This window comes from Phyllopteryx taeniolatus, chromosome 8, assembly GCF_024500385.1.
Source record: "Phyllopteryx taeniolatus isolate TA_2022b chromosome 8, UOR_Ptae_1.2, whole genome shotgun sequence".
Lineage (NCBI taxonomy): Eukaryota > Metazoa > Chordata > Actinopteri > Syngnathiformes > Syngnathidae > Phyllopteryx > Phyllopteryx taeniolatus.
This window is the reverse complement of record NC_084509.1, coordinates 25623889-25649733: the sequence shown is the minus strand read 5'-3', so window position 1 is coordinate 25649733 and position 25845 is coordinate 25623889. Positions and strand designations below refer to the sequence as shown.

At 42.7% G+C, this 25845-nt stretch overlaps 1 protein-coding gene across 8 annotated transcripts in view; it reads left to right on the top strand.

Moving 5' to 3' along the window:
- bcas3 (BCAS3 microtubule associated cell migration factor) overlaps positions 1 to 25845 on the top strand; it is a 403546-nt gene that overhangs the window by 10591 nt on the left and 367110 nt on the right. For all 8 annotated transcript variants that reach the window (XM_061781698.1, XM_061781697.1, XM_061781693.1 and 5 more), the window contains 4 exons: positions 13229 to 13304; positions 16412 to 16518; positions 25031 to 25112; positions 25757 to 25829. In XM_061781698.1, the coding sequence (XP_061637682.1) occupies positions 16435 to 16518; positions 25031 to 25112; positions 25757 to 25829 (239 nt within the window). In that variant the 5' untranslated portion in view covers positions 13229 to 13304; positions 16412 to 16434. The remainder of the gene's footprint in view (positions 1 to 13228; positions 13305 to 16411; positions 16519 to 25030; positions 25113 to 25756; positions 25830 to 25845) is intronic.

The window sequence follows — 25845 nt, the reverse complement described above, 5'->3', positions numbered from 1 at the left end:
TTTCTTTTGTGTAATGTACTACTTGTACGCGTACAATAAGTACATTGCACAAAATAGAAACCAAAACTATTGTCCATACATAAACTATGCAAGTCAATCTATCAGCAATGTTGTTTGTTTGGATTATAGTGATGAGTTTTAATTTTGACGTGTGAGATCTGATTAATCTGCTTTAATAGCCTTTTTTTTGTTACCAGGGTACAAAAGAGAATTGGCAAAGGTGAATTAATCCATACACACAGATAGTTTTGATGATGGAAGGTCGAAATCTTATATACTGGTACTTTGATTCCAGCTGCAACTGTGTCCACCATTACAAGGTTCACGTAATAAAAACATTAAAATGATAACTATTGAAGCCATAATTGATTAACAATTATGATTAAAACTCGCACAGAAATGTTCTAGACAAAATATTTAAAATATGGAAATTCAGACAAATTTTCAACAAATTGTTCTGGAACTGAATTTTTAATAGGGCAGCTCTGATTTATATGATATCCCATTATTAATACACAGGGTTAAATATGACATTGATCCACCCTTTGTAGCTATAACATCTTACATGCAAATCGGTCACCTTTTGGTGAAATTGGCCGTTTTGAACTCAAAATAGCCCATTTACGTGAATCGTATAGATCCGATGAGTTTTTCCTGGGGGGTGGGGTGTCGCCATCGCTGTCGTCATAGGCTGTTTGGTACTCATTAAACGCTGGCAGCTAGATCCATTCCACACACCCACCATCCACACACAGCTGTAATTTCTAAATATTACTCCGCGGCGGACTAATTTGCGAGCGCATCGGCCTGAGGTTCCACCTGTGTGCTGGGGACCTGCTTTGGATACAATTATCTAAATGTCACTCGCTACTTTTATTTATCAATTGTTACTTTATTATCAACTATTTCGTGCACAAGACTTCGACTGAAGCATTGGGCGCTGTTTGTTCCAATCCAATTGAAGCGCTAGTGCCGTTTAAGTCTAGTTCACCAAGCAAATGACGCAAGAAAGTCACATGACCTCACACAGTAGTACAGATTACCCACCCTTTTTGGAGTCCTTGGAGGGGGTGCTGGAGAGCGCTCCGGCTGGGGACTCAATCGTTCTGCTGGGGGACTTCAATGCTCACGTGGGCAATGACAGTGAGACGTGGAAGGGCATGATTGAGAGGAATGCCCCCCCCCAATCAGAACCCGAGCGCTGTTCTGTTATTGGACTTCTGTGCTGATCACGGATTGTCCATAACAAACACCATGTTCAAGCATAAGGGTATCCACACGTGCACTTGGCACCAGGACACCCTAGGTCGCAGTTCGATGATCGACTTTGTGGTTGTGTCATCGGACTTGCGGCCGCATGTCTTGGACACTCGGGTGAACAGAGGGGCGGAGTTGTCAACTGATCACTACCTGGTGGTGAGTTGGCAGGCCCAAACGTATTGTGAGGGTCTGCTGGGAACGTCTGGCGGAATCCCCTGTCAGAAGGAGTTTCAACTTCCACCTCAGACAGAACTTTGCTCATGTTCCGGGGGAGGCGGGGGACATCAAGTCCGAGTGGACCATGTTCCGCGCCTCCATTGCTGAGGCAAACTCGGGCATGCGAGGAGTTCGGTGAGGCTATGAAGAAAGACTTCTGGACGGCTTCGAGGAAATTCTGGTCCACCATCTGGCGTCTCAGGAGGGAGAAGCAGTGGACCATCAACACTGTGTATAGTGGGGATGGGGCGCTACTGACCTCGACTCGGGACGTTGTGAGCCGGTGGGGAGAATACTCCGAAGACGTCCTCAATTACACCGACACCCCTTCCCATGAGGGAGCAGAGTCTGGGTTCTCTGAGGCGGGCTCTCCTATTTCTGGGGTTGAGGTCACCGAGGTGGTTAAAAAGCTCCTCGGTGGCAAGGCCCCGGGGGTGGATGAGATTTGCCTGGAGTTCCTCAAGCCTCTGGATGTTGTAGGGCTGTTTTTTGCTCATCAGATCAGCCAGTGTCGTATTTGTTGCACTGGTCTTTTGTATTTTTGCATTGAGGTGCTGCGGGTCGTGGCCCTGGTTGCGATCCCAGTGGAACTGCGAACCACACGCAACATCGGCGACAAGAGCTGATCCTCTAGTACATCTTGTATTAAGTAGGAAACACGCCTACAATTATCTAATTAGTTTACAGATGATAAATGTATTACGCGACGGAGTAATGTTAGGGATTATGTCACGATACAGACTGAACGAACTTTAAATTCAGAAATGGCCAATAAAAATGGAAAAATACTGTACTTAATATTTTCCTGGAGGATGCATTTGGGATTAGTCTTTGAAGTTGGTAATAGTGAAAAATGAAGTGAAACAGACAATGTTTGCAGTCAATTCTTTTCCAGGATGAGAGTGCTTAAAGAGGAGGATGCTATTCATGTGGCACAAATTGAAGCAGGCATCAGGTGCAGGTCGAGAAAAAAAAAGCAAATAGATGAGACAAATGTAATATAAATCTTAAATGTGTACATCAACACGTACTTGAGCGGTGTAAATAATGTTTTTCTGCTTGAGGAAAATTGTGTATTTTGCCTTATTGTACTCCTCAAAGTCTTTCAGATTGCTTAATTCATTCATTCATCTTCCGTTCCGCTTATCCTCACTAGGGTCGCGGGCGTGCTGGAGCCTATCCCAGCTATCTTCGGGTGAGAGGCGGGGTACACCCGAACTGGACGCCAGCCAATCGCAGCAGATTGCTTAATTTATGTTAAAATCAAAACAATTCTCTGCGGGGGACCGGGGGATCCCCATAGACTCCCCGACAATGTTTTTTTTTTGTGTCTTTTTTCATCTTTTTCATGCCTTTGTTGTTTGCATGTCTGATCTTAAACACTTGTGTGAAGACTTTCAACGAGGTTTAGGAGTGAGTTTATGGGAATTTATGACCATTTTTCCAGGAGCATGATATTGGACAAGAAGGCTTGGCTCTCAGCCTCGGCTCTAATTAATCCAAAGGTGTTCTATTTGGTTGAGGTCAGCATTATTGAGGTCACATTCTCACATCCATGTCTTTATGAACATTGAATCATAAAAATATAATAATAAACAAGCTCCAGTGAAATGAACTCTGAATGCTTTAGCATACCAGGAGATTTTGGACATTTCCAACTTTATGGGAAAAGTTTGAAGATGGCCCCTTCCTGTTTCTGTGCATCAGTGCAGAAATCCATCCATCGAATTTCTACCGCTTATCCGGGTCTGGTTGTGGGGGCAGTAGCTTTAGCAGGGACGCACAGACTTCCCTCTCCCCAGCCACTTCATCCAGCTCTTCCGGGGGGATCCTGAGGTGTTCCCAGGCCAGCCGAAGGATGTAGTGTCTCCAGCGTGTCCTGGGTCGTCCCCGGGGTCTCCTCCCGGTTGGACGTGCCAGGAACACCTCACCAGGGAGGCGTCCGGGAGGCATCCGAATCAAATGCCCCAGCCACCTCATCTGGCTCCTCTCGATGTGGAGGAGTAGCGACTCTACTCTGAGATCCTCCCGGATGACCGAGCTTCTCACACTCTATCTCTAAGGGAGAGCCCGGACACCCTGCGGAGGAAACTCATTTCGGCCGCTTGTATCCGGGATCTTGTTCTTTCGGTCACGACCCACAGCTCGTGACCATAGGTGAGGGTAGGAACGTAGATCGACCGGTAAATTGAGAGCTTTACCTTTCGGCTTAGCTCCTTCTTTACCTTCTTTAAAGAAGGAGTGCAGAAATCAAGGTTCATAAAGACATGGATGAGAGAATTTGATGTGGATGAACATGATTGGTCTGCACAATCCTGACCTTAATGCTTTGGAACACTTTTGGAAAAATTCGAGTAGAGGCTTAGACCTTGGCCTTCTCATCCAACAGTGTGTCACCTCACAAATCGGCTCCTCGAAAAATGGTCAGAAATCCCCTTAAACTCACTCCTGGAACTTGTTGAAAACCTTCACACAAGAGTTTAAGATGTTATAGCTGCAAAGGGTGGACCGATGTCATGTTAAACCCTATGGGTTAAGAATGAGATGTCACTTCAATTCATAGTCAAGGCAGGTGAGCAAATACCTTTGGCAATATAATGTACGTCAAATTGGGCAAAAAAAACACAAATTGACCTGCAGTGTGAACATAGCCTTAGTATGTATGTATGTATGTATATACACTGAACAAAAATATAAACGCAACTCTTTTATTTTTGCTCCCATTTTTCGTGAGCTGGACTCAAAGATCTAAAACTTTTTCGACATACACAAAAGGCCATTTCCCTCAAATATTGTACACAAATCTGTCCAAATCCGTGTTCGTGAGCATTTCTCCTTTGTCGAAATACTCCATCCCACCTCACAGGTGTGGCATATCAAGATGCTGATTCAACAGCATGATTATTGCACAGGTGTGTCTTAGGCTGGCCACAATAAAAGGCCACTTTGAAATGTGCAGTTTTGCTTTATTGTGGAGGTCTGGGGGGGGGGGTCAGAAAACCAGTCAGTATCTGGTGTGACCACCATTTGCCTCACGCAGTGCAACACATCTCCTTGGCATAGAGTTGATCAGGTTGTTGATTGTGGCCTGTGGAATGTTGGTCCACTCCTCTTCAATGGCTGCGCGATGTTGCAGGATATTGGCAGGAACTGGAACACGGTGTCGTATACATCGATCCGGAGCATCCCAAACATGCTCAATGGGTGACATGGCCGGGGAGTATGCTGGCCATGCAAGAACTGGGATGTTTTCAGCTTCCAGGAATTGTGTACAGATCCTTGCAACATGGGGCCGTGCATTATCATGCTGCAACATGAGGGGATGGTCGTGGATGAATGGCACAGTATCTCTGTGCATTCAAAATGCCATCAATAAAATGCACCTGTGTGAGGCCGGTTGGACGTGCAGCCAAATTGTCTGAAAAGCCTTTGGAGACGGCTTATGGTAGAGAAATGAACATTCAATTCACGGGCAACAGCTCTGGTGGACATTCCTGCAGTCAGCATGCCAATTGCACGCTCCCTCAGAACTCGCAACATCTGTGGCATTGTGCTGTGTGATAAAACTGCACATTTCAGAGTGGCCTCTTATTGTGGCCAATGATCTGCAGGAAATGTTTGGTTGAGGTCAACCACTTATTAAATCCAAAGGTTCACATACATTTTCCACCCTGACTTGATGTTTAGATGTTCTGTTCAGTTGAGTGTGGTATTAGTTTAAGACAACTGTCTATTGTCGTGACTTAGATGAATAACAGATCATGTTATGACCAATTTATTCAGGCATTTTAAACAGTGGTACCGTGGCCTACAAGTTTCATTTGTTCCATTCTCAAGATCAAAACTCAAGTGAATAATTTTTTTGAAATGCCTTTCATTCATTCCAGACGCCCCCAAAATGTGTTGCGTTTTCAAATAAAGAAAACCGTACTGTAGAAACAATACCTAGCGAAAGATAGTGAAATAGAATGTCAAGAAATAAACTTCATCGCGTGTAATCAAGCTGGAACGCACACACACACACACACACTAATATTTGTCTGTTGGATGTATGCCTTTTAGCGGGCACCTGCACACACAGCCACCACAACTCCAAAAAAAGTGCCCTTTTTACTCCACTGCTTTTTTCCCCTCCCTTTATTCATCCGTATTTAAAAAAATAATCATAATAATTACCATCTCTGTCATCAATTTTCCCCAAAGAGTGGAGTTATCTGACAGACATGTATTTGAGTCCTTGGGAGAATTGTACATGTGCTCCCGTCATGCCTCCAGCCCCCCAGCTTCTCCTTCCAGAAATTTGAACAGGGGTGTGTTGACTTTTTATATCCAGTGTCGCCTCCCTCTACCTCCTTTCTTAAAGTTGTATTATTAACTCATTTAGTGCCTAACACGTATTAATACGTAGTTTCCGTTTCTTCACGGGAAGTGGTAGAGGACACACACTGATGTACCTCGCCACAAAGATTCAACAGCCTACTATTCGCGAAAGCGCCAGCAGAGGGCAGCGATTCACCATTTTTAGATTTGACACACAGCACTGTAAACCTGACCTGCGCTGTAGAGCGGCGTGGACAGGCTGGAAGTCGGACGAGCTGCAGCATTTTTACACTCTGAGACAAAAGTATATGTAAAGTATTCACAGAATATGTATTGTGGTTGTGAGCACAATTGTGTGTTTGTCGCTCAAAATCCTCAAAAACAGCTGGCACCCAGGGGTTTTTTTTTTTCTGAAAGCGGTTGGCACTAAATGAGTTAACTGTGTTTGATTGTGTTCACAGAAAGAAATGCATACGTTAAATACATACTGCTCTTTTTCTTAATTGTATGAATAATTTTTCCGATGGATGCCCTTTTTTTTGGCTCAAGCACATGCCCTCAAAAATGTCTGTGCACGTGCCTGCTTTTAAGGGCCTTTGCCTTGTGAGTGACAGGAACTGGAGTGAAGTGGGCTGGTTAATTTGCGTGTGAGCCTCTTGCTGCTCTTTTCGTGTGTTTTCTTACTTTGTATTTGTGTATTTGACCGTTTGTCCTGTTCAAATAAACTTGAAAGTGAAAATGCCTCGGTGACTGTGGCTCTCCGTGCTTACATACGAGGGCATGACAGGTTCTTAATTACTATTTTTGTTCTTTTCACTCGAGTGACCGCATACAGTCGGTGAAGCTTGCTCAGACGTCAAATTATGGCTTGCAACACAAAGTAAAAAATCAACCAAACGATGGCTCATAAGTCGAAAAATTCCAAAGTATTCATAAGTGTAACAACAACAACAATTTCATCCCAAATGTGGAGAAAACCAAGGAGATTGTTGTGGACTTCAGAAGCGCGCATTCCCAGAATGCTCCCCTGAACATCCATGGTGCTGCGGTGGAGAGAGTGTGCAGCACCAATTTCCTGGGAGTGCACATCACCGAGGACCTCTCCTGGACCAGCAACACCTCATCACTGGCCAAGAAAGCTCACCAGCGTCTCTACTTCCTGCTCAAGCTGAGAGGAGCCAGAGCCCCGACCCCCCATCATGTGCTCGTTCTACAGAGGGACCAAAGAGAGCATCTAGACCAGGGGTGTCAAACTCAAATTCACGGTGGGCCAAAATTTAAAATTGGGACGACGTCGCAGGCCAAACTCAATATTTCATGAAAAATCACTGCAATGTGCAAGTTTCCCTTTTCTGCAGAAATGTAGCGTTATACATTATTAACGACAAAATTAAATTTTGCTTAAAAACTGAATCTGGAATAAAGAGACTTTAATATTATAAACACGAGAAAACAAATTTGCGATAAAAGCCAGTGGTATTTGTTGTTTTGTATTTGAATAGATAACATGAATTCTTCTCTCTCTCTACTATTTATCTATCTCCAACTACCTTTCTTTTTTTTGTAAATCTTTTTTCAAAGGCCAACACCAAAACAACCCCCCAAAAATAAGAATGTCCTTCAATAAAAATCCAAACCTCAAACTAACAGTCCCTGCCTAGGACTTGATAAAAAGCATTTCAAAAAACATGAATTCAATGATGTTATATTCTTTGTTACTCCGCACACGACAAAGAGGTCTGCCTTTTACTTTAGTCAACAGATAATCTGCCTCCCACCTGTCTTGGAAGTTAACTGTTTTCCAACTTTCGTTTGGCCGTTTTTCAGAAGGGGAAGTGTAAATTTGCTCGAGGAGACTGGTAGCATAGTTGCTAACGACTGCAACAGAAAGGGAAGGGGACCTTGCCGGTCTCGACTGATGGGCCAACACACTAGCAAAGCATTCTGGGATTTGTAATATTACTGGCCCATGCGGCTATATACTGGCGGGCCAGCTCTAAAACACACTTAATATGGTCTTGCGGGCCAAATATAATTACATCGTGGGCCAAATTTGGCCCCTGGGCCTGAGTTTGACATATATGATCTAGGCCAACTGCATCACTGTGTGGTATGGAGCCTGCACCGCATCCTGCCGCAAGACTCTCCATCGCATAGTGAGGGAAGCTGAGAAGATCATTGGAACCTCTCTTGCCTCCCTCCAGGACATTTAGAGTACCCGCCTCACCCGCATTGCGAGGGATGCAACCCATCAATCACACAGCCTCTTCAGTCTGCCCCATCAGGGAGGAGACTGCGGAGTCTGCGGCCCAGGACGAGGTGACTCAAAGACAGTTTTATTCATCAGGCTGTCAGGAATATGAACTCTGCCCACTCTACCTCTTCTGTCCTCTACCCACCTGAACTCTGAACTCCTGAACCCTGAACACCTGGGGTCTAATGTACAAAGACTTACGTGGATTTCCTTCTAAAACATGGCGTACGCTCAAATCCAGAAAACGTCGTACAAACCAAAATATTCAGACGTATGAATCTGTGTGTACAAATGTAGCCCTATGGTGGGCACAAGTCAGTGCAAACTGTAGGCCGGTCCCAAGCCCGGATAAATGTAGATAGTTTCGTCAGGAAAGGCATCCGGCTTAAAACTTTGCCAAACAAATATGAGCGTTCATCCAAAGAATTCCATACCGGATCGGTCGTGGCCCGGGTTAACAACGTCCGCCACCGGCGCCGTCAACCTGCGGGGCGCCGTTGGAAATTCAGCTACTGTGGGTCGAAGTCAAAGAAGAAGAAGAGGTGGAAAGCGGGTTCTTCGGCAGAAAGAAAAGAGGAAAGCACAGACCCTAGAACTGAATGTGGGGACTTTGAATGTTGGGACTATGACAGGAAAATCTCGGGAGTTGGTTGTCATGATGATTAGGTGTAAGGTTGATATATTGTGTGTCCAGGAAACCAGGTGGAAAGGCAGTAAGGCTAGAAGTTTAGGGGCAGGGTTTAAATTATTTGACCATGGTGTAGATGGGAAGAGAAATGGAGTCGGGGTTATTTTAAAAGAAGAGTTGGCTAAGAATGTCTTGGAGGTGAAAAGAGTATCAGATCGAGTGATGAGGCTGAAACTTGAAATTGAGGGTGTTATGTGTAATGTGATTAGTGGCTATGCCCCACAGGTAGGATGTGACCTAGAGTTGAAAAAGAAATTCTGGAAGGAGCAAGACGAAGTAGTTCTGAGCATCCCAGACAGAGAGAGAGTCGTAATTGGTGCAGATTGTAATGGACATTTTGGTGAAGGTAATAGGGGTGATTAAGAAGTGATGGGTAAGTACGGCATCCAGGAAAGGAACTTGGAGGGACAGATGGTGGTAGACTTTGCAACAAGGATGCCAATGGCAGTAGTGAACACTTTTTTCCAGAAGAGGCAGGAACATAGGGTAGGATGACCTACAAGAGCGGAGGTAGAAGCACGCAGGTTGATTACATCTTGTGCAGACGATGTAATCTGAAGGAGGTTACAGACTGTAAGGTAGTGGTTGGGGAGAGTGTGGGTAGACAGCATAGGATGGTGGTGTGTAAAATGACTGGAGGTGGAGAAGAAGATTAGGAAGACAAAGGCAGAGTAGAGAACCATGTGGTGGAAGCTGAGACAGGACGAGTCTTGTGCGGCTTTTCGGGAAGAGGTGAGACAGGCTCTTGGTGGATCGGAGGAGCTTCCAGAAGACTATACCACTGCAGCCAAGGTGATCAGAGAGGCAGGCAGGAGAGTACTTGGTGTATCTTCTGGCAGGAAAGGAGAGAAGGAGACTTGGTGGTGGAACCTCACAGTACAGGAAATCATACAAGGAAAAAGGTTAGCTAAGAAGAAGTGGGACACTGAGAGGACCGAGGAGAGGCGAAAGGAATACATTGAGATGCGACACAGGGCAAAGGTAGAGGTGGCAAAGGCCAAACAAGAGGCATATGATGACAGGTATGGCAGGTTGGACACTAAAGAAGGAGAAAAGGATCTATACAGGCTGGCCAAACAGAGGGATAGAGATGGGAAGGATGTTGACTGGTGCCAGCAGTGAGCTAGCTAGATGGAAAGAATACTTCGAGGAGTTGATGAATGAGGAAAATGAGAGAGAAGGGAGAGTAGAAGAGGAAAGTGTGGTGGACCAGGAAGTGGCAATGATTAGTAAGGAGGAAGTTAGAAAGGCATTAAAGAGGGTGAAAAATGGAAAGGCAGTTGGTCCTGATGACATTCCTGTGGAGGTATGGAAGCATCTAGGAGAGGTGGCTGTGGAGTTTTTGACCAGCTTGTTCAATAGAATTCTAGTGCGTGAGAAGATGCCTGAGGAATGGAGGAAAAGTGTACTGGTGCCCATTTTTAAGAACAAAGGTGATGTGCAGAGCTGTGGGAACTATAGAGGAATAAAGTTGATGAGCCACACAATGAAGTTATGGGAAAGAGTAGTGGAGGTTAGACTCAGGACAGAAGTGAGGATTTGCGAGCAACAATATGGTTTCATGCCTAGAAAGAGTACCACAGATGCATTATTTGCCTTGAGGATGTTGATGGAAAAGTACAGAGAAGGTCAAGGAGCTACATTGTGTCTTTGTAGATCTAGAGAAAGCCTATGACAGAGTACCCAGAGAGGAACTGTGGTACTGCATGCGGAAGTCTGGAGTGGCAGAGAAGTATGTTAGAATAATACAGGACATGTACGAGGACAGCAGAACAGCGGTGAGGTGTGCTGTAGGTGTGACAGACAAATTTAAGGTGGAGGTGGGACTGCATCAGGGATCAGCCCTGAGCCCCTTCTTGTTTGCAGGGGTGATGGATAGGCTGACAGATGAGGTTAGACTGGAATCCCCGTGGACCATGATGTTTGCAGATGACATTGTGATCAGCAGTGAAAGCAGGGAGCAGCTGGATGAACAGTTAGAAAGATGGAGGCATGCACTGGAAAGAAGAGGAATGAAGATTAGCCAAAGTTAGCTCAGAGTGACCAGGTTGGATAAAATTAGAAATGAGCCTGCGTGGGTTTTCTCCGGGCACTCCGGTTTCCTCCCATGTCCCAAAAACATGCATTAATTGGAGACTCTAAAATTGCCCATAGGTGTGACTGTGAGTGCGAATGGTTGTTTGTTTGTATGTGCCCTGCGATTGGCTGGCAACCAGTTGAGGGTGTACCCCGCCTCCTGCCCGATGACAGCCGGGATAGGCTCCAGCACGCCCGCGACCCTAGTGAGGAGAAGCGGCTCAGAAAATGGATGGCTGGATATTTAAATGAACCCTGCACCTGAGATCCCGATCCCTGCATGATCAGGAAAAAAAGGAAAATAAGGAAAAATATTTTTTTCTGAATGGGAAGTTGCTCAATGAAGTGGAGGCGCGCAAGAAAATCCTCTTTGGCACACTGTCCTCCGGCGTTAACAACAAGTGAAAGAGGAGCGAATGGGACGCCGCGTGTGCGGCTGTCAATGCTGTGGGATCGGAACAGCCCACACACGCTGAACTAAAAAAGAAGTGGTCAGACATTAAGGTGGATGTGAAGCGGACGACAGCTGCCCACCGCCAAAGTGGGGCCAAAAAAAGGCGGAAGAATCGCGCTGCAATCATGCGTGACGCTGCTCTCTCAGGGGTGATGGGAGGACACGTGGCTGACTGTGATCACCCCACAAGGTTAATACCATATATTTTTATAACTCACAACAAATGTGTTCATACAGTAACCTACACTCGGCCCTATGAGATAAAGGTTCATGCGTAAATGTTGTATGTATGCTATTTGTAATAAATCTTTTGAATTCAAATTGAAGCACATAAGCATATCAAAGAGTATATCAAAAACTTTGACTCCTTTTTGATTACTCAGTTTATTATTTTATTACACAGGAGAGGACACGTACACTAAAAAAAAACCAAAACGGTTGCACGTGATTAAAAGGTTAAAATGACGTTTACCCCCCTTCTAAAAAAAATTTCATTTTAACACATTTTATCATGTGCAACCGATGTCAAATTAAGTAAATTCAAAGGACTCTTTTTTTTTTTTTTTTTTTTAATTATTTTTTTTATTTTTTTTATTCACAAAGCGATTGTGAGGGCAATAGGCGGCATAAATGATCACCTTGATCAATTAATGGGTGTCCTCACAAATATCAGTGATTCATTCAATACACTGGTGAACAAGTCAATTCCGAGTCTTTGCATATTTTACGTTGTTGAAATCAAAAGTTGCTGGGTGTTAATTGTTCATCAGTGCTAATTGCTCATGTGTCTATGATGTGCAGATTTATGATAAGAGTTTCCCAGCATCACCTCCAAGTGTCGCCAAAGCACCAAAAGCTGCAGAAACGTGCCTACGCCAGCCATAAAGTTGGCGTGAGGCACAGCACATTTCCACGGTCATGTCACTCTTGATACATCTGAACTTTGCCGTGAAAAAGAACGTACGCCACGTTTTTTTTGTGCGTATGCACTTTTTCTACACACACACACTAGCCACTTTAGCAGCATTGGGGTTTTGTCATCTAATTTATGTCTTATTTGCCTTTGTTGTCTGACCTTGACTATGTTGCACACGTCACCTGATCTTTGATATTTGCACATTCAATTAATAATTTTGATACTGTATATACCATAGTTTTATTTCGCGTTTTATATTGTTATTATTTGTACTGTCTTTTGTAGCACCGCGGGCCCTTGTGTCCCGTAATTTCAATCCTCTGTATGTGTTACGCATATTGAAGAATTGATAATAAAAGCACCTTGTATTTTCCTTTAATGCATGGTTTTTCCCAGTCTTGGTATAAACCATATATAAAAATGGAGACTAAAAGAAAAAAAATGCAGAAATCCAGATAATTCCAAAGGGTTCACATACCTTGTCTTGCATCTATATATTTATTGCATCTCACAAAGGTTAGTACACCCTTACGATTTTGTAAATATTTTGTCTTTATCGGACAACACTGAAGAAATGACACTGCTCCAATGTAAAGCAGTCTGTGCAGTTTTTATAACAGTGTAAATTTACTGTCTCCTCAAAATAACCCAACACACACCAATTAATAACTAAAGTGCTGGCAACAAAAGTGAGTACACCCCAAAGTGAAAATGAAGAATTCATCCAATTTTCATGCGTATTATGCAAATGTTCCTTGTTTTAGGTTGCATATTTTGGAGCGAAACCACTTCCATATGACAAACCAAGGGCTTTCAAAGTTTTTGGGGCCAAACAATGACCTCTTTTTTTCTACTCAAGCTTATTAAAAATGTTTACTACCATCTATTCTGCTCGAGGCCATATGAAATATAACTTAAACAAATAGCGTTTATAGACTACCATTGGTCTGCAAATAAATAAATATTCGGATGCTAAAATGTTTTCAAGTTATCCACCTAACTGTCCTGTTGTTTTGTGTAAAACTTTGGTCTTTTCAACTGTAGGCTTACTCTGGGGGTCTGCAAACTGATGAAAAGGAGAAAGTCATTTGGGTTCGTTTTGAGAAGGCCAACATCAATGGTATGTCAACAAAACTTGCCACTGTTGCCATTGTTCTAAATTCAGTTGAGTTCACATGATCATCCATAATTAACACAATTATCCTGTAACTTTGTAATTTTTTTTAATGTAGATGAACATATTCTGCTTTGTTTACCAGATTTTCTAGTGTTTGGCCTGTAAATAGTTCAAACCCCAATTTCAGAGAAGTTGGGATGTTGTGTTAAACTGTAAAAAATTTAATTAGAATACAGTGATTTGCAAATCCTTTTCAACCAATATTCAATTAGTAAGTAGCGGGTCTCAGTCGTCACAATCAGGCAGAGTTGTTAAAGCTTCTATATGACTCAGACGAGGCGCCCACGTCTCATCAAAAGCGGTCACGGAACCCTTGAGGGAAAACCGAAGTTTCTCAAGTTTGATGGAGAGGAGTAGCTCCTTTATCCACCTATTGTGAGAAGGAGGTCGGGGAAGTTTCCAGTTAAGGAGTATAAGTCGTCTTGCCAACAAGGTGGAAAAGGCAAGAACTGTCCGCAAAGGTTTTGAAGCCACTGGACGCAAGGGGGCACCAAACAAAGCCAAAAAAGGTTCCGAAGAGAGATCACCTCCATATACTGTACAAAGTGTACTCAAAATCTCTGACCAAAATGTGGGAAGCCTGGGACAGGACCAAAACATGTGAGTATGGGCTGCTGGAGGCAACTTACACCTTTTACAGGCGTAAGTCCAATTGGAAACAATCAGAGATAGTTTTAAGTTCGTGTAATGCGTCTAGTGCACAACTTTACACTGTAAAATGCCGTGCCTTGCATAGATCTAGGACGAATGGAGCAACCGTAACACCTGTTGCCAGTACTCGTCAGGCATCAAGGCACTCATTTCTCTCTCCCTGGATTCTCTGGGAGCAGAAGACTGGCTTGCTGACGCAGTACCAAGGAGACTCTAAAAATGTTCGAAATCTGACAGTTCTCTCCTGGATCAAGAGCTAATAAGTCGATCAAAGTTTCGGGTGGGCGACTTGGGAATATGAGATTCTGAGTCCGAATAAACTGCCGTGCCTGAAAGAAACGGAATAGGTGGGAGTTAGGCAAGCCAAATTTCCTAGAGCGTTCAGATAAAGACATAAAAGTCCCGTGATCGTAGAGGTCCTTGAGTTTGGTTATACCTTTGTTAAACCAAGCCTGGAAGGTCACATCTGTGCATGAAGGTAGAAATAAATGATTATGTACGATAAGAGCAAGGTCCGAGGCCCTGTGAAGATCCGAGCTCTTTCTAATCTGAACCCAAATTTTAACCGTGGTAGTTACAACTGGGTTGGAAGAAAGGTTGGAAGTTGTCAAAGGGAGTTGAGAGCAGACCGAAGAGTGGAGGGAGAGTCTAGAAGATAACCCTAACCCATATCTACCCACACGGGACGTGTTGCTATCAGTCCAATTTAAAGGTTTGTGAATATTGCAGGACCAATAGTAATGTAAAGTATTAGGCAATGCCAAACCACCCAGAGCCTTGGGGAGTTGCAACACAGTCCTAATGTGTGGCGATCTATTCCCCCAAATAAACAAACTTATCAGTTGATCGAGTGATCTGAAAAGAGCCTTCTTAATGAGCACAGGGATATGTGTTGTAACGGGCAACCAGATGGCACCGACCCCCCCGACCTCTGGTAGTTCTGCATTCCCGCCTTCTCCCTCACGGAGACAGACGGTCATAAGGATGCCGAATTGATCTCACCCGGAACCTTAAACTAATTGACACTTCCCCGAAAAACCTGGGCTACCACTCATCAAAGACCCCCGGTGGTGCGCAGGCCAAGAGACCGACCAAAAGTTTGAAAACCCTCTGGTCAGAGTAATTTCAAAAGAAAAGTTCAAAAAAGAATTTGCTCCTTTGACCTGGGACAAGTGATGAAATGCATGCAAGGCCCTCTGGGACAATTGATGGCGCATGAGCGAGACCCACTGGCGGTTGAGAGTTACTGCCAACCGCAAGCTGTGCCACGAGTTCACCGATTTTAAGTCCGTTTTGATATTTTAAGAACTTTGCATGAATGCTCCCAGTGTTTACCACCACACCAGTGATTGTATTTCTCAGAATTTGAACGTCTGATTTCAACTCTGTCAACTAATCCTGATGAGATGTTTCACCTCACACAACACAAATGCCACATTGCAAATATTAAATGCTCTCAGCCACCACATAAAATTTCAACACTCATTGCATAGATTAACCAGGGTGCGTGTGCGTGACAATGCAAAGCTGGAAATCGATATCTTTATCTTAGATCCAATAATGAATCTTTTATTCCCACTGGTTTTAAACCACAAAATAATCCGAGGATGGAAATGTAATACTAAGACGCGCGGTCTATCTCCCTTTGTGGGCCCTGGGGCCATTCCCTCGCTCTCTCCTGTGCATAAAAGGCCAAAGCCCCTTTGTTCGAGGCTCGCGCTTAGCCAGGGAACCCCGGCTCCCACCACGAGGTGGCGGGGACGCACTCAATAGAACACTGAGGGCAGAAGCACCCCTCCGCGCCCCGAAACCACACTTTGGTGCGTGTGGGGTAGCTTTGCGAGGAAATGGTAAATGGACTGCACTTATATAGCGCTTTATCTACACCATCACAGTGCCCAAAGCGCTTTACAAAGCCTCACATTCACCCACTCACACACACATTCATACATCGATCAGTTTGAAAATTAAATATCTTGTCTTTGTAGTGTATCCATCCATCCATCCATTTTCTGAGCCGCTTCTCCTCACAAGGGTCGCGGGTGTGCTGGAGCCCATCCCAGCTATCATCGGGCAGGAGGCGGGGTACACCCTGAACTGGTTGCCAGCCAATCGCAGGGCACATACAAACAAACAACCATTCGCACTCACATTCACACCTACGGGCAATTTAGAGTCTTCAATTCATGCATGTTTTTGTAAACAAAACATTTGTAAAGAAACGACAGAGTCAGCATTGAACAATATGCTGCGACACAGTGGTTGGGAATCGCTGATCTAATTAACACCCATTTGGACAAATCTACCTCATTAGATTTCATGAGAAAAATATTGAACACAATTCTGTGTCTAGCATTTTAATTAACCTTTACTGTAACCATTTTACTGTATTTATACAGACTCTGCCCGCAACCTTGAGTTTATGGAGATACACAGTGGCACTACTGATCCCCCCCTCTGTCTCATGATTGGTTACGCTGATGGGATGCAGATCTGGAGTGTTTCGGTAAGTAACATACTGTATTTCATGGATCGGAGGGCTCCGTTTGCAATGGATTTCTCAGGGCAAAGGTCCGGAGCTAAAACTCTGCGCAGCCGACCCGTCAAACAATATCAAATGACACAAACATGCCGTTTCCTTTTCACAACAGTTGTGTGTGGTTTTGCAAATCCGATGTTTTCCCATGAAAAAAAAAATGTCTGTGCCATAAATGAAACTATTTTAATCATAACAACAATGCATGAACATGCATTCCCAAAAGCACGGATATACAAAGGGCTTTTTAAACACACATCCAAACCCGAAAAACAGTTCACAGTTAAATACAAAGAACACAAATAACCTAAATAACTTAAAAAAAAACAAAAAAAAACGTCAGGCCTACATTTCAGTACAAATTGTATTAAAATGCCTGCAACTAAAAAAAGAAAGTCTCACAAATAATTTCATAAGCATAGTCATCTCAGGCCTAAATTTCAACTAACACTGAACAGGCAAATTAAGCCCAATGGTCAAGCAAATTATAACTGGTCAATGCACATTTCAAATGACAAAGTGATTTTATTTACCTTCGAGTAATGTCTCGGCAGCTGCAATGACACATTCGTTTATGCTAAATGCTCGTTTAAATTTCCCCAAAATTCACACTATCCGGAGTGAACAATCATTTGCTCTTTGTTCGGTTGCCAGTCAGTCGTGTGGCTCTGCTGCACTGGACTTTCAGTTTGGTTATCTTGCTTGTTGTGGTCCTCGAATTCAGTGGATATGTTTGGTCGAAGGATTTGTGTTTTGTTTGGAAGTGCTGCTTAATGGTCCCGCTTTTATTAAAACCACAGTCCCGGAACATCGGTTTTGAGCTGGCTTCCTTTGGGCCAGAAGCGGGATACACCCTAAACTGGTCGCCAGCCAATCGCAGGGCACCTAAACAAACAACCATTGGCACTCACATTCACACCAACGGGCAATTTAGAGTCTTCAATTAACCTTGCATGCATGTTTTTGGGATGTGGGAGGAAACCGGAGTGCCCGGAGAAAACCAACGCAGGCACGGGAGAACATGCAAACTCCGCACAGGTGAGGCCGGATTTGAACCCGGGTCCTCGGAACTATGAGGCAGATGTGCTAACCAGTCCGTTCAACAAACTACATTGAAATTGTTTCTCTACCATGACCTGGGAGACCAAAGAGACCAAGGTTTTACAGTCAGTGAGCCACAGTTGACTGACTTGTTAATTATGATTATTATATATGATTATAGCCAGGATTTTGGTCAAAAACAAGTTATCTACATCCCAACTTTCTTCCATTTTTCAAAAATAAAATGCTCCATCACAATTTGAACACTTACATTTTTGCACATGTTCACATGATCAAAGCTTAAAATAGAATGTCATGCAGTTCAGATTTTCCTCAGTAGACGGTAATGTAAGTCGCTAAACAAGCAATTGAGCCAAAGATTGACGATAGTTAAAAAAAAAAAAAAAGAGCAGTTTTGAGGAGGGATTAAAATAAAGTTAAATCTAAGGGATTAAAATCAATTTAAATTCAGAAAATAGAAAAAAAATAGATTAAGATGTTTCATGTTGATATATGATAATAGATATAATCTAATTATTCTCCATCATAATATTGTGAACAGTGCTATATAATGACATACTGAAGAATTATGAATTTATATGATTAAATAATTACAAACTGAATGCTCTTGTCCTCTAACCGAACACGGTTGGTGATTATGATGTGTTAATGTTGTAGCGTATATGAGTTAAATAAACATGTAATTAATTTAGGAGAAAAGAATAAGATGGAAGCGACGCCTGCGTTACTTGCGGTTTAGCGTAATTTGAAATTACCGCGATATAAATCAAGTTATTTTATCTAGTAAAGGGGCACCACATCACTTTTTGGATGTATTAAACTTCAGGACAAAGTGACGACAAACCTTTTATCATCAGTCTCGTAATTTGAAGGTTGCTCCGTGAATTAGATAAGAGTTCTAGACCGCCAGAGGTTTTTTTCCTCGAACCCCAACACACATAACAATGCAGGTAGTGAATTTTATGGAAAATTTAATGGGCTCTAACATGAGGAATCTACAGGGAAACAATACAGAGAAAAAAACAAAAAACAAACAAAGGACAGATGAACATCGGCAAAGGAAACTGATTTGTGATGTGAGGTTGGGAGTGAGGTGACAATGCGTATAGCTGGGATTCGTGTTCTCGTTAGTTTAAAACCCAAATATGCATTAATCTGTACTTTTAGTAGACCGCAAGTTTGCCTTACGTGTCTTGACCAATTCAGGCAGGCGGGCCTACCTTCCGGGGGGTTGGCAAGAGCGCTCACAAGGGATGGTTTGAAGAAAAACGAAGGAAAGAGGAAAAAGACGCACTGCAAGTGCAGGATGGTTGGAGCGCTGGCAGTGGCAATGCTTACCACGTGGTCAGGGAAAAGCTTGCAGCGCAATTCCTTCGCAACGGCGCCTCGTCCGTAAACTGCCCCACACCCAAAAGGGTAGCTTCGGGGAGTTCGCAGGAGCTTCCTGTCGCGGCAGGGAGGTTCAGTGTCTCCCAGCCTACGCCACCTCGCGGTGAGAGGTGGGGGCTGACGAGACAAAAGTTGAACTTTTTGGAAGGTGTACCATTACATGTGGCATAAAAGTAATACCTCATTTCAGAAAAAGAACATCATACCAACAGTAAAATATGGTGGGGGTAGTATGATGGTCTGGGGCTGTTTTGCCGCTTCAGGACCTGGAAGAGATGCTGTGATTAATGAAACAATGAATTCTGCTGTCTACCCAAAAATCCTGAAGGAGATTGTCCCACCATCTTTTTGTGAATTTAAGCTGAAATAAACTGCATCAGGACAATGATCAAAAACACACCAACAAGTCCACCTCTGACTTTGGAGACTTTGGAGTGGCCGAGTCAAAGTCCTGAGCTGAATTGTATTGCGATGGTATGGCATGACCTTAAGAAGTCAAAAACCATCCAGTGTGCCTGAATTACAGCAATTCTGCAAAGATGATTGGGCCATAATTCCTCCACAGCACTGTAAGGGACTCATTGCAAGTTGTTGCAAATGCTTGATTGCAGTTCTTGCTGCTAAGGGTGGCCCAACCTGTTATTAGGTTTAGGGGGTAATCACTTTTTCACACGGGGCCATGTCGGTTTGATCGCTAATATCTTACTGCGCCATTAAAGGATCTCAAGTGTGTGAAGAGGAAGCAGTAAACCTTTTATAACTAACCATATAAAGTGAGTAAATATATTTGCTTGATTAATCAATGCATTTTATTCAGCATCACATATAGAATCCTTGAAAATTAACAACAATTATTAAAAAAAGATTTTATAAAAATTATCAAAAAATCTGATGAACACAATTCCTGTTGGGGCAAGTAATATTCATGTTTGCATTTTCGAACTTGTATTCATACTCGTAAATTCCACACTATATGTGAAGGTCTTCGATATGGCGTATCTTTTATGTTGAGATGTTCAACGAATCAGGCAAACCGTACATACATCGTGTTGGTTGATTTAATAAATTTTCTGCGAACACATGGAGAATCAGGTTTCCTTGAGTAGTATGCTTGTGGCGACGACATTTTTGTCCGAATATTTTCATTAGCGGTTCTGAGACAGCAGATGGCTGCGGCTCTGCTTGCCACGCTCTACACAGCCAGTCAAAACGTGATGTGGGTCAGGCTTCTTAGAATTTCAGTTAAAATTGAAGTTGCCTGCTTTTAGGTTGCTCTAAAGGTGACATGGTCTCTGGCTCTAAGTGGTTTGTGAAATATTTATGGCAGTTGCTGAGTTAACACCTTATTTAATGGCCCAGCAGAGTACGTACAAGCTCTTGTTCACACTTTTGTGCACTCAGAGATGAGGATTCTCCTGACAGAGGTGATAGTAGATTACTCTTGCCTCACACCGGAGAACTGTCAACAGCCACAAGCTGATAAGAGGCATGCTTTTAGGGAATAATTCTCTGTATAAGTGTTGATATAAGAGGAGAAGAACAAAATTACTATAACCGTGCTTGGCCCAAAGAGGTTACGATTTCAGACTCTGACATTTATGGGTAGAGATATGTCTCAAAATTCTTTGTCCGTTTTTTCAAATCCACAAATATAGCCGCGATTTCCGTTTTTCAAATCCACCAATTATTTGCACGTATTTTTTTAAATCCACAAATAGAGCCGCGATTTCCGTTTTTCAAATCCACCAATTATTTGCACGTATTTTTTTAAATCCACAAATAGAGCCGCGATTTACACGTGTTTTTTAATATTGTGTGTGCATTTATCATGACTTATCATTTGGAAATATTCAATTTTGCTTGTGAATTGTTGAAAGTGCGTTTGTGGATCAGCAGCCACGGGCATTTAGTTTTTAGACAAACATAACGCAGTTTCAAGATTCACACGTGGAGGAAGGCCCTCCCTCCATCCGCTAAGCGGAGTGTTGCTGTCTCCGTTGATGACTTGACTGCAAGTCATTTTTATCGGAATCCAACATTCTATGGTCCAACCCTGCTGAAATCCCCGGTAATTGACCATGGCTGCAAGGTGGACAACTAGGAGCCCCCGTCAGTCTCTCTCTCTCTCTCTCTCTCTCTCTCTCTCTCTCTCTCTCTCTCTCTCTCTCTCTCTCTCTCTCTCTCTCTTCATATTAGTCTATGTTCTCAACGGAGACAGCAACACATTTTTTTCAACTTGAAACTGTTATGTTTGTCTCAAATAAATATGCTTATTTGTCACTCGTGTCTTTAGACAGCTCTTTAGTCTTGGTATAGTGGAGATGTTAGAGTCTGATTGCTTGCTTAATCCGACTGTTCCATTAGTGCAATGCAAATCTTAAATGGCCACATTTATTTATTTTTTTCCAGCCTATATTTAATTGAATACACTACAAAGACAAGATATTTAATGTTCCAACTGATAAACTTTATTGTTTTTAGCAAATAATCATTAACTTGGAATTTTATGGCTGCAACACATTCCAAAAAAGCTGGGACAGGGTCGTGTTTACCACTGTGTTACATCACCTTTTCTTTGAACAACATTCAATAAACGTTTGGGAACTGAGGACACTAATTGTTGAAGCTTTGTAGGTGGAATTCTTTCCCATTCTTGCTTGTTGTACAGCTTCGGCTGTTCGACAGTCCGGGGTCTGCGTTGTCGTATTTTACGCTTCATAATGCGCCACACATTTTAATGGGAGACAGGTCTGGACTGCAGGCAGGCCAGTCTAGTACCCGCACTCTTTTACTACAAAGCCACGCTGTTGTAACACGTGCAGTATGTGGTTTAGCATTGTCTTGCTGAAATAAGCAGGGGCGTCCATGAAAAAGACGTTGCTTGGATGGCAGCATATGTTTCTCCAAAACCTGTATGTACCTTTCAGCATTAACAGTGCCTTCACAGATGTGTAAGTTACCCATGCCATTGGCACTAACACAGCCCCATACCATCACAGAGGCATCACAGTCCGGATGGTTCTTTTCCTCTTTGGCCCGGCCGGAGTCACAACGTCCACAATTTCCAAAAACAATTTTAAAATGTGGACTCGTCCACAGAACACTTTTCCACTTTTCCTCAGTCCATCTTAGATGAGCTCGGGCCCAGAGAAGCTGGCGGGGTTTCTGAGTGTTGTTGATAATGGCTTTTGCTTTGCATAGTAGAGTTTCAAGTTGCACTTACGGATGTAGCGCCAAACTGTATTTACTGACATTGGTTTTCTGAAGTGTTTCTGAGCCCATGTGGTGATATCCTTTACACATTGATGTCGGTTTTTGATGCAGTGCTGCCTGAGGGATCGAAGGTCACGGGCATTCAATGTTGGTTTTCGGCCTTGCCGCTGACATGCAGTGATTTCTCCAGATTCTCTGAATCTTTTGATGATATTATGGACCGTAGATGATGGAATCCCTGAATTCCTTGCAATTGTACGTTGAGGAACATTGTCCTTAAACTGTTCGACAATTTTCTCACCCACTTGTTCACAAAGAGGTGAACCTCGCCCCTATTCTGCTTGTGAATAACTGAGCAATTGAGGGAAGCTCCTTTTCTACCCAATCATGGCACCCACCTGTTCCCAATGAGCCTGTCCACCTGTGGGATGTTCCAAACAGGTGTTTGATGAGCATTCCTCAACTTTCTCAGTCTTTTTTGCCACCTGTCCCAGCTTTTTGGGAACGTGTTGCAGCCATAAAATTCCAAGTTAATGATTATTTGCTAAAAACAATCACGTTTATCAGTTTGAACATTAAATGTCTTTGTGGTGTATTCAATTAACTATAGGTTGAACATGATTTTCAAATCATTGTATATTGTTTTTATTTCTGTTTAACACAACGTCCCAACTTCTTTGGAATTGGGGTTGTATATGAGCGTTTCTGCGTAACCTAAGTCCAAAAGCATTGAATTGGTGTGCATTCCCATATAGCATGAAAATAAGTGTCTGGGGTATTTATAGTGCATTGCGTGCATATATTCGATGAAGAGAAGCCCATTTTATGCATAGTATATTGAGTAAAGTGTGTTCTACGGAGCACTTTATATTGTATAAGCTGTAAATTTGTATTTTTTGTCATCATAAATGTATTATTACATATTGGTATCCAGTAATTGCGGTCAGCAGACAGAAAAGTCTTCTTCCCATTTAGTGATTGGTAAATGCAATGATTTAGTGCATGAGATTAATGAGAGAGTTTTTTTCCTTTGTGGGAGAAGCTTTACTGGTTGCTGAACATCTCCGGCGGTTCATAGGTGCCCTGAAGTGTTGGTATTGTTGTTTTTTATTGCTGCTTTTAATTAATTGAATGAAAGGTAGTTTCCGCCTATTATTTGAGATTCTTGGAACAGTCATCACATGTAAGTTCAAGTCGACATGTGCTTTGTGGACTTGGAGAAGGCGTTCGACTGTGCACCTCTGGCACTCCTGTGCAGGGTGCTCCGGGACCCCAATAAGAGCTGTGCGGTCCCTGTACGAACGGTGTCAGAGTTTGATCTGCATTGATGGCAGGAAGTCGAATTTGTTTGCAGTGACGGTTGGACTCTGCCAAGGCTGCTCTTTGTCACTGATTCTGGAGGCCTGTAAACACATATGCAAAAGATAGTAGGATTAATAAAAACAATACAGTGATATTCAAAAGTAGGAATGCGCCAAACATGACTTTTAAAATTGTGTGACGATTGTAACATACCTCCTATACCCCTTCACTTCTTTCTTGCTCTGTTTAAGTATAAAAAGTTGTAACTGGGACGGGATGCTTCTCAGAGAGCTGTTGGTGTGTCTGTGCTCAGCCATGTCTCTGATGAAAAATAAACAATCAAAATAAACAAGATTATGATTTAAAATCAAGTCATTGATAAGGAAGAACTATTTTAAGTGTTTTGCAGATGGTTGTCTGATACTGTGTGAGTGTGTACATGTAAGAGATTGTGGTTTTCATGACTGGATCGTGTCTTGTGCTATCTGTCATTGATGATGGTGGGAATTGTCTATAATATAGAGTCTAGAAACTCAGTCACACCTTGACATTGACCAATAGGATTGCATCTTGCAACAGTGCCTTGCCCTCCCCTTGGTCACCATTGTCATCATTGAGCTAGCTTGCTGCATAATGTTGTGTTGCCTGCTTGCTCGCACTATTAAAAGTACGGGAACATTACCTCAAACTCTTGAAGAATTGACAGCCCAAACGAATCCTCTCCAGGGCACTGAAGAGACAACAGGAAGCAGAGCTGGAGGTGGCGGAAATGAAGATGTTGAGGTTCGCTCTCGGAGTGACCAGGTTGGATAAAATTTGAAATGAGCTCATCAGAGGGACAGCCGAGGTTCGATGTTTTGGAGACAAAGTTAGAGAGAGCAGACTTCGATAGTTTGGACACGTCCAGAGGAGAAATAGTGAGTATATTGGTAGAAGGATGATGAGGATGGAGCTGCCGGGCAAGAGAGCTAGAGGAAGACCAAAGAGAAGGTTGATGGATGTCGTGAGGGAAGACATGATCGCAGTTGGTGTTCGAGAGGAGGATGCAGGAGATAGGCTTACTTGGAAAAGGATGACGCGCTGTGGCGACCCCTAACGGGACAAGCCCAAAGGAGAAGAAGGGGTTAATAATGTCTGTTCCAATACTTTTGCTCACTTAAAAAGTGGGTGGCTTCAAACAAAAGGTGCTCTCTCCTGAGTTGTGTAACACATCTAGATGTAAATACAATGAAATGAAAACTGGAATTCTGAACTTTTGTCTCACGTTCATCTTTTGATCTGAAACCCAAATGTCTTCAGTATACAACAAAAACAATTGAATTGACCTTGCCGTTCCAATACTTTTGGAGGGGACTGTATCAGTCTGCAATGCATTATTGGATCAGACTGTACAGTCGTAATTAGCAGTGGTCCTATGGTGAAAACAAAACTTTGTGTGCTCGTGTGTCGTTTGCATTGTAATACATAAAGGCACACACTTGTTCGGTGTTAATATTTAGATCGAAATATCTTTCAGATGGCAGGGGAGGCCCAGGAGCTGTTCTCTGTGCGTCATGGCCCAGTGAAAACTGCTCGCATTTTACCAGCTCCACATATGAGTAAGTGTGTTTATTATTAGAACTTGCTCTAAAGATTGACGCAACCAGCTTTGAAGCATAAGAATAATAATAATCAGCACATACATACAGGTACGTTGCAAGAAATTAAAATAGTGTAAAAAGCTTACTTTAGTGAGGTTCAATTCAAAAAGTGAACTCATTGAGATGCATTACACAAAGTGAAATATTTGATGATTTTTGTATATATATATATATATATATGCAACAAGCACCCTAAATACACCATCTCTAGAAACGACAATGTTACGTAACAAATACTCAAGAAACAATGAACATTTTTAATGTAGGAATTAGGCAGGAATTTGCCCTATGAAATGTATTCTGCCAAGTATTTAATGAATATATATAATAATTGAGTACTGAAATAAAAGGACTTTTCTACCAATTTGTAATTTATTGAAATTATATATATACTCTATACTTTAATGAAATAGTTGAAAGAAAAGTTGATGAATGAGGAAAGAAGGAAGAGTAGAAGAGGCAAGTGTGGTGGACCAGGAAGTATAATCCTGAATGCAAATGTGAAAAATTGAACGCGTACATAGTGAGGATAAGCGGTACAGAAAATGGATGGATGGATGGATGGATGTGACAAACGCATTTGAATTCATCTTGTCTTTCAGGTCCTTTGAAGTTTGACGCGTTTTCCGACAAGAGACCTTTGCTCGGAGTCTGCAAAAGCACAGGGTCCTCAGGGTGAGTATAGACATTT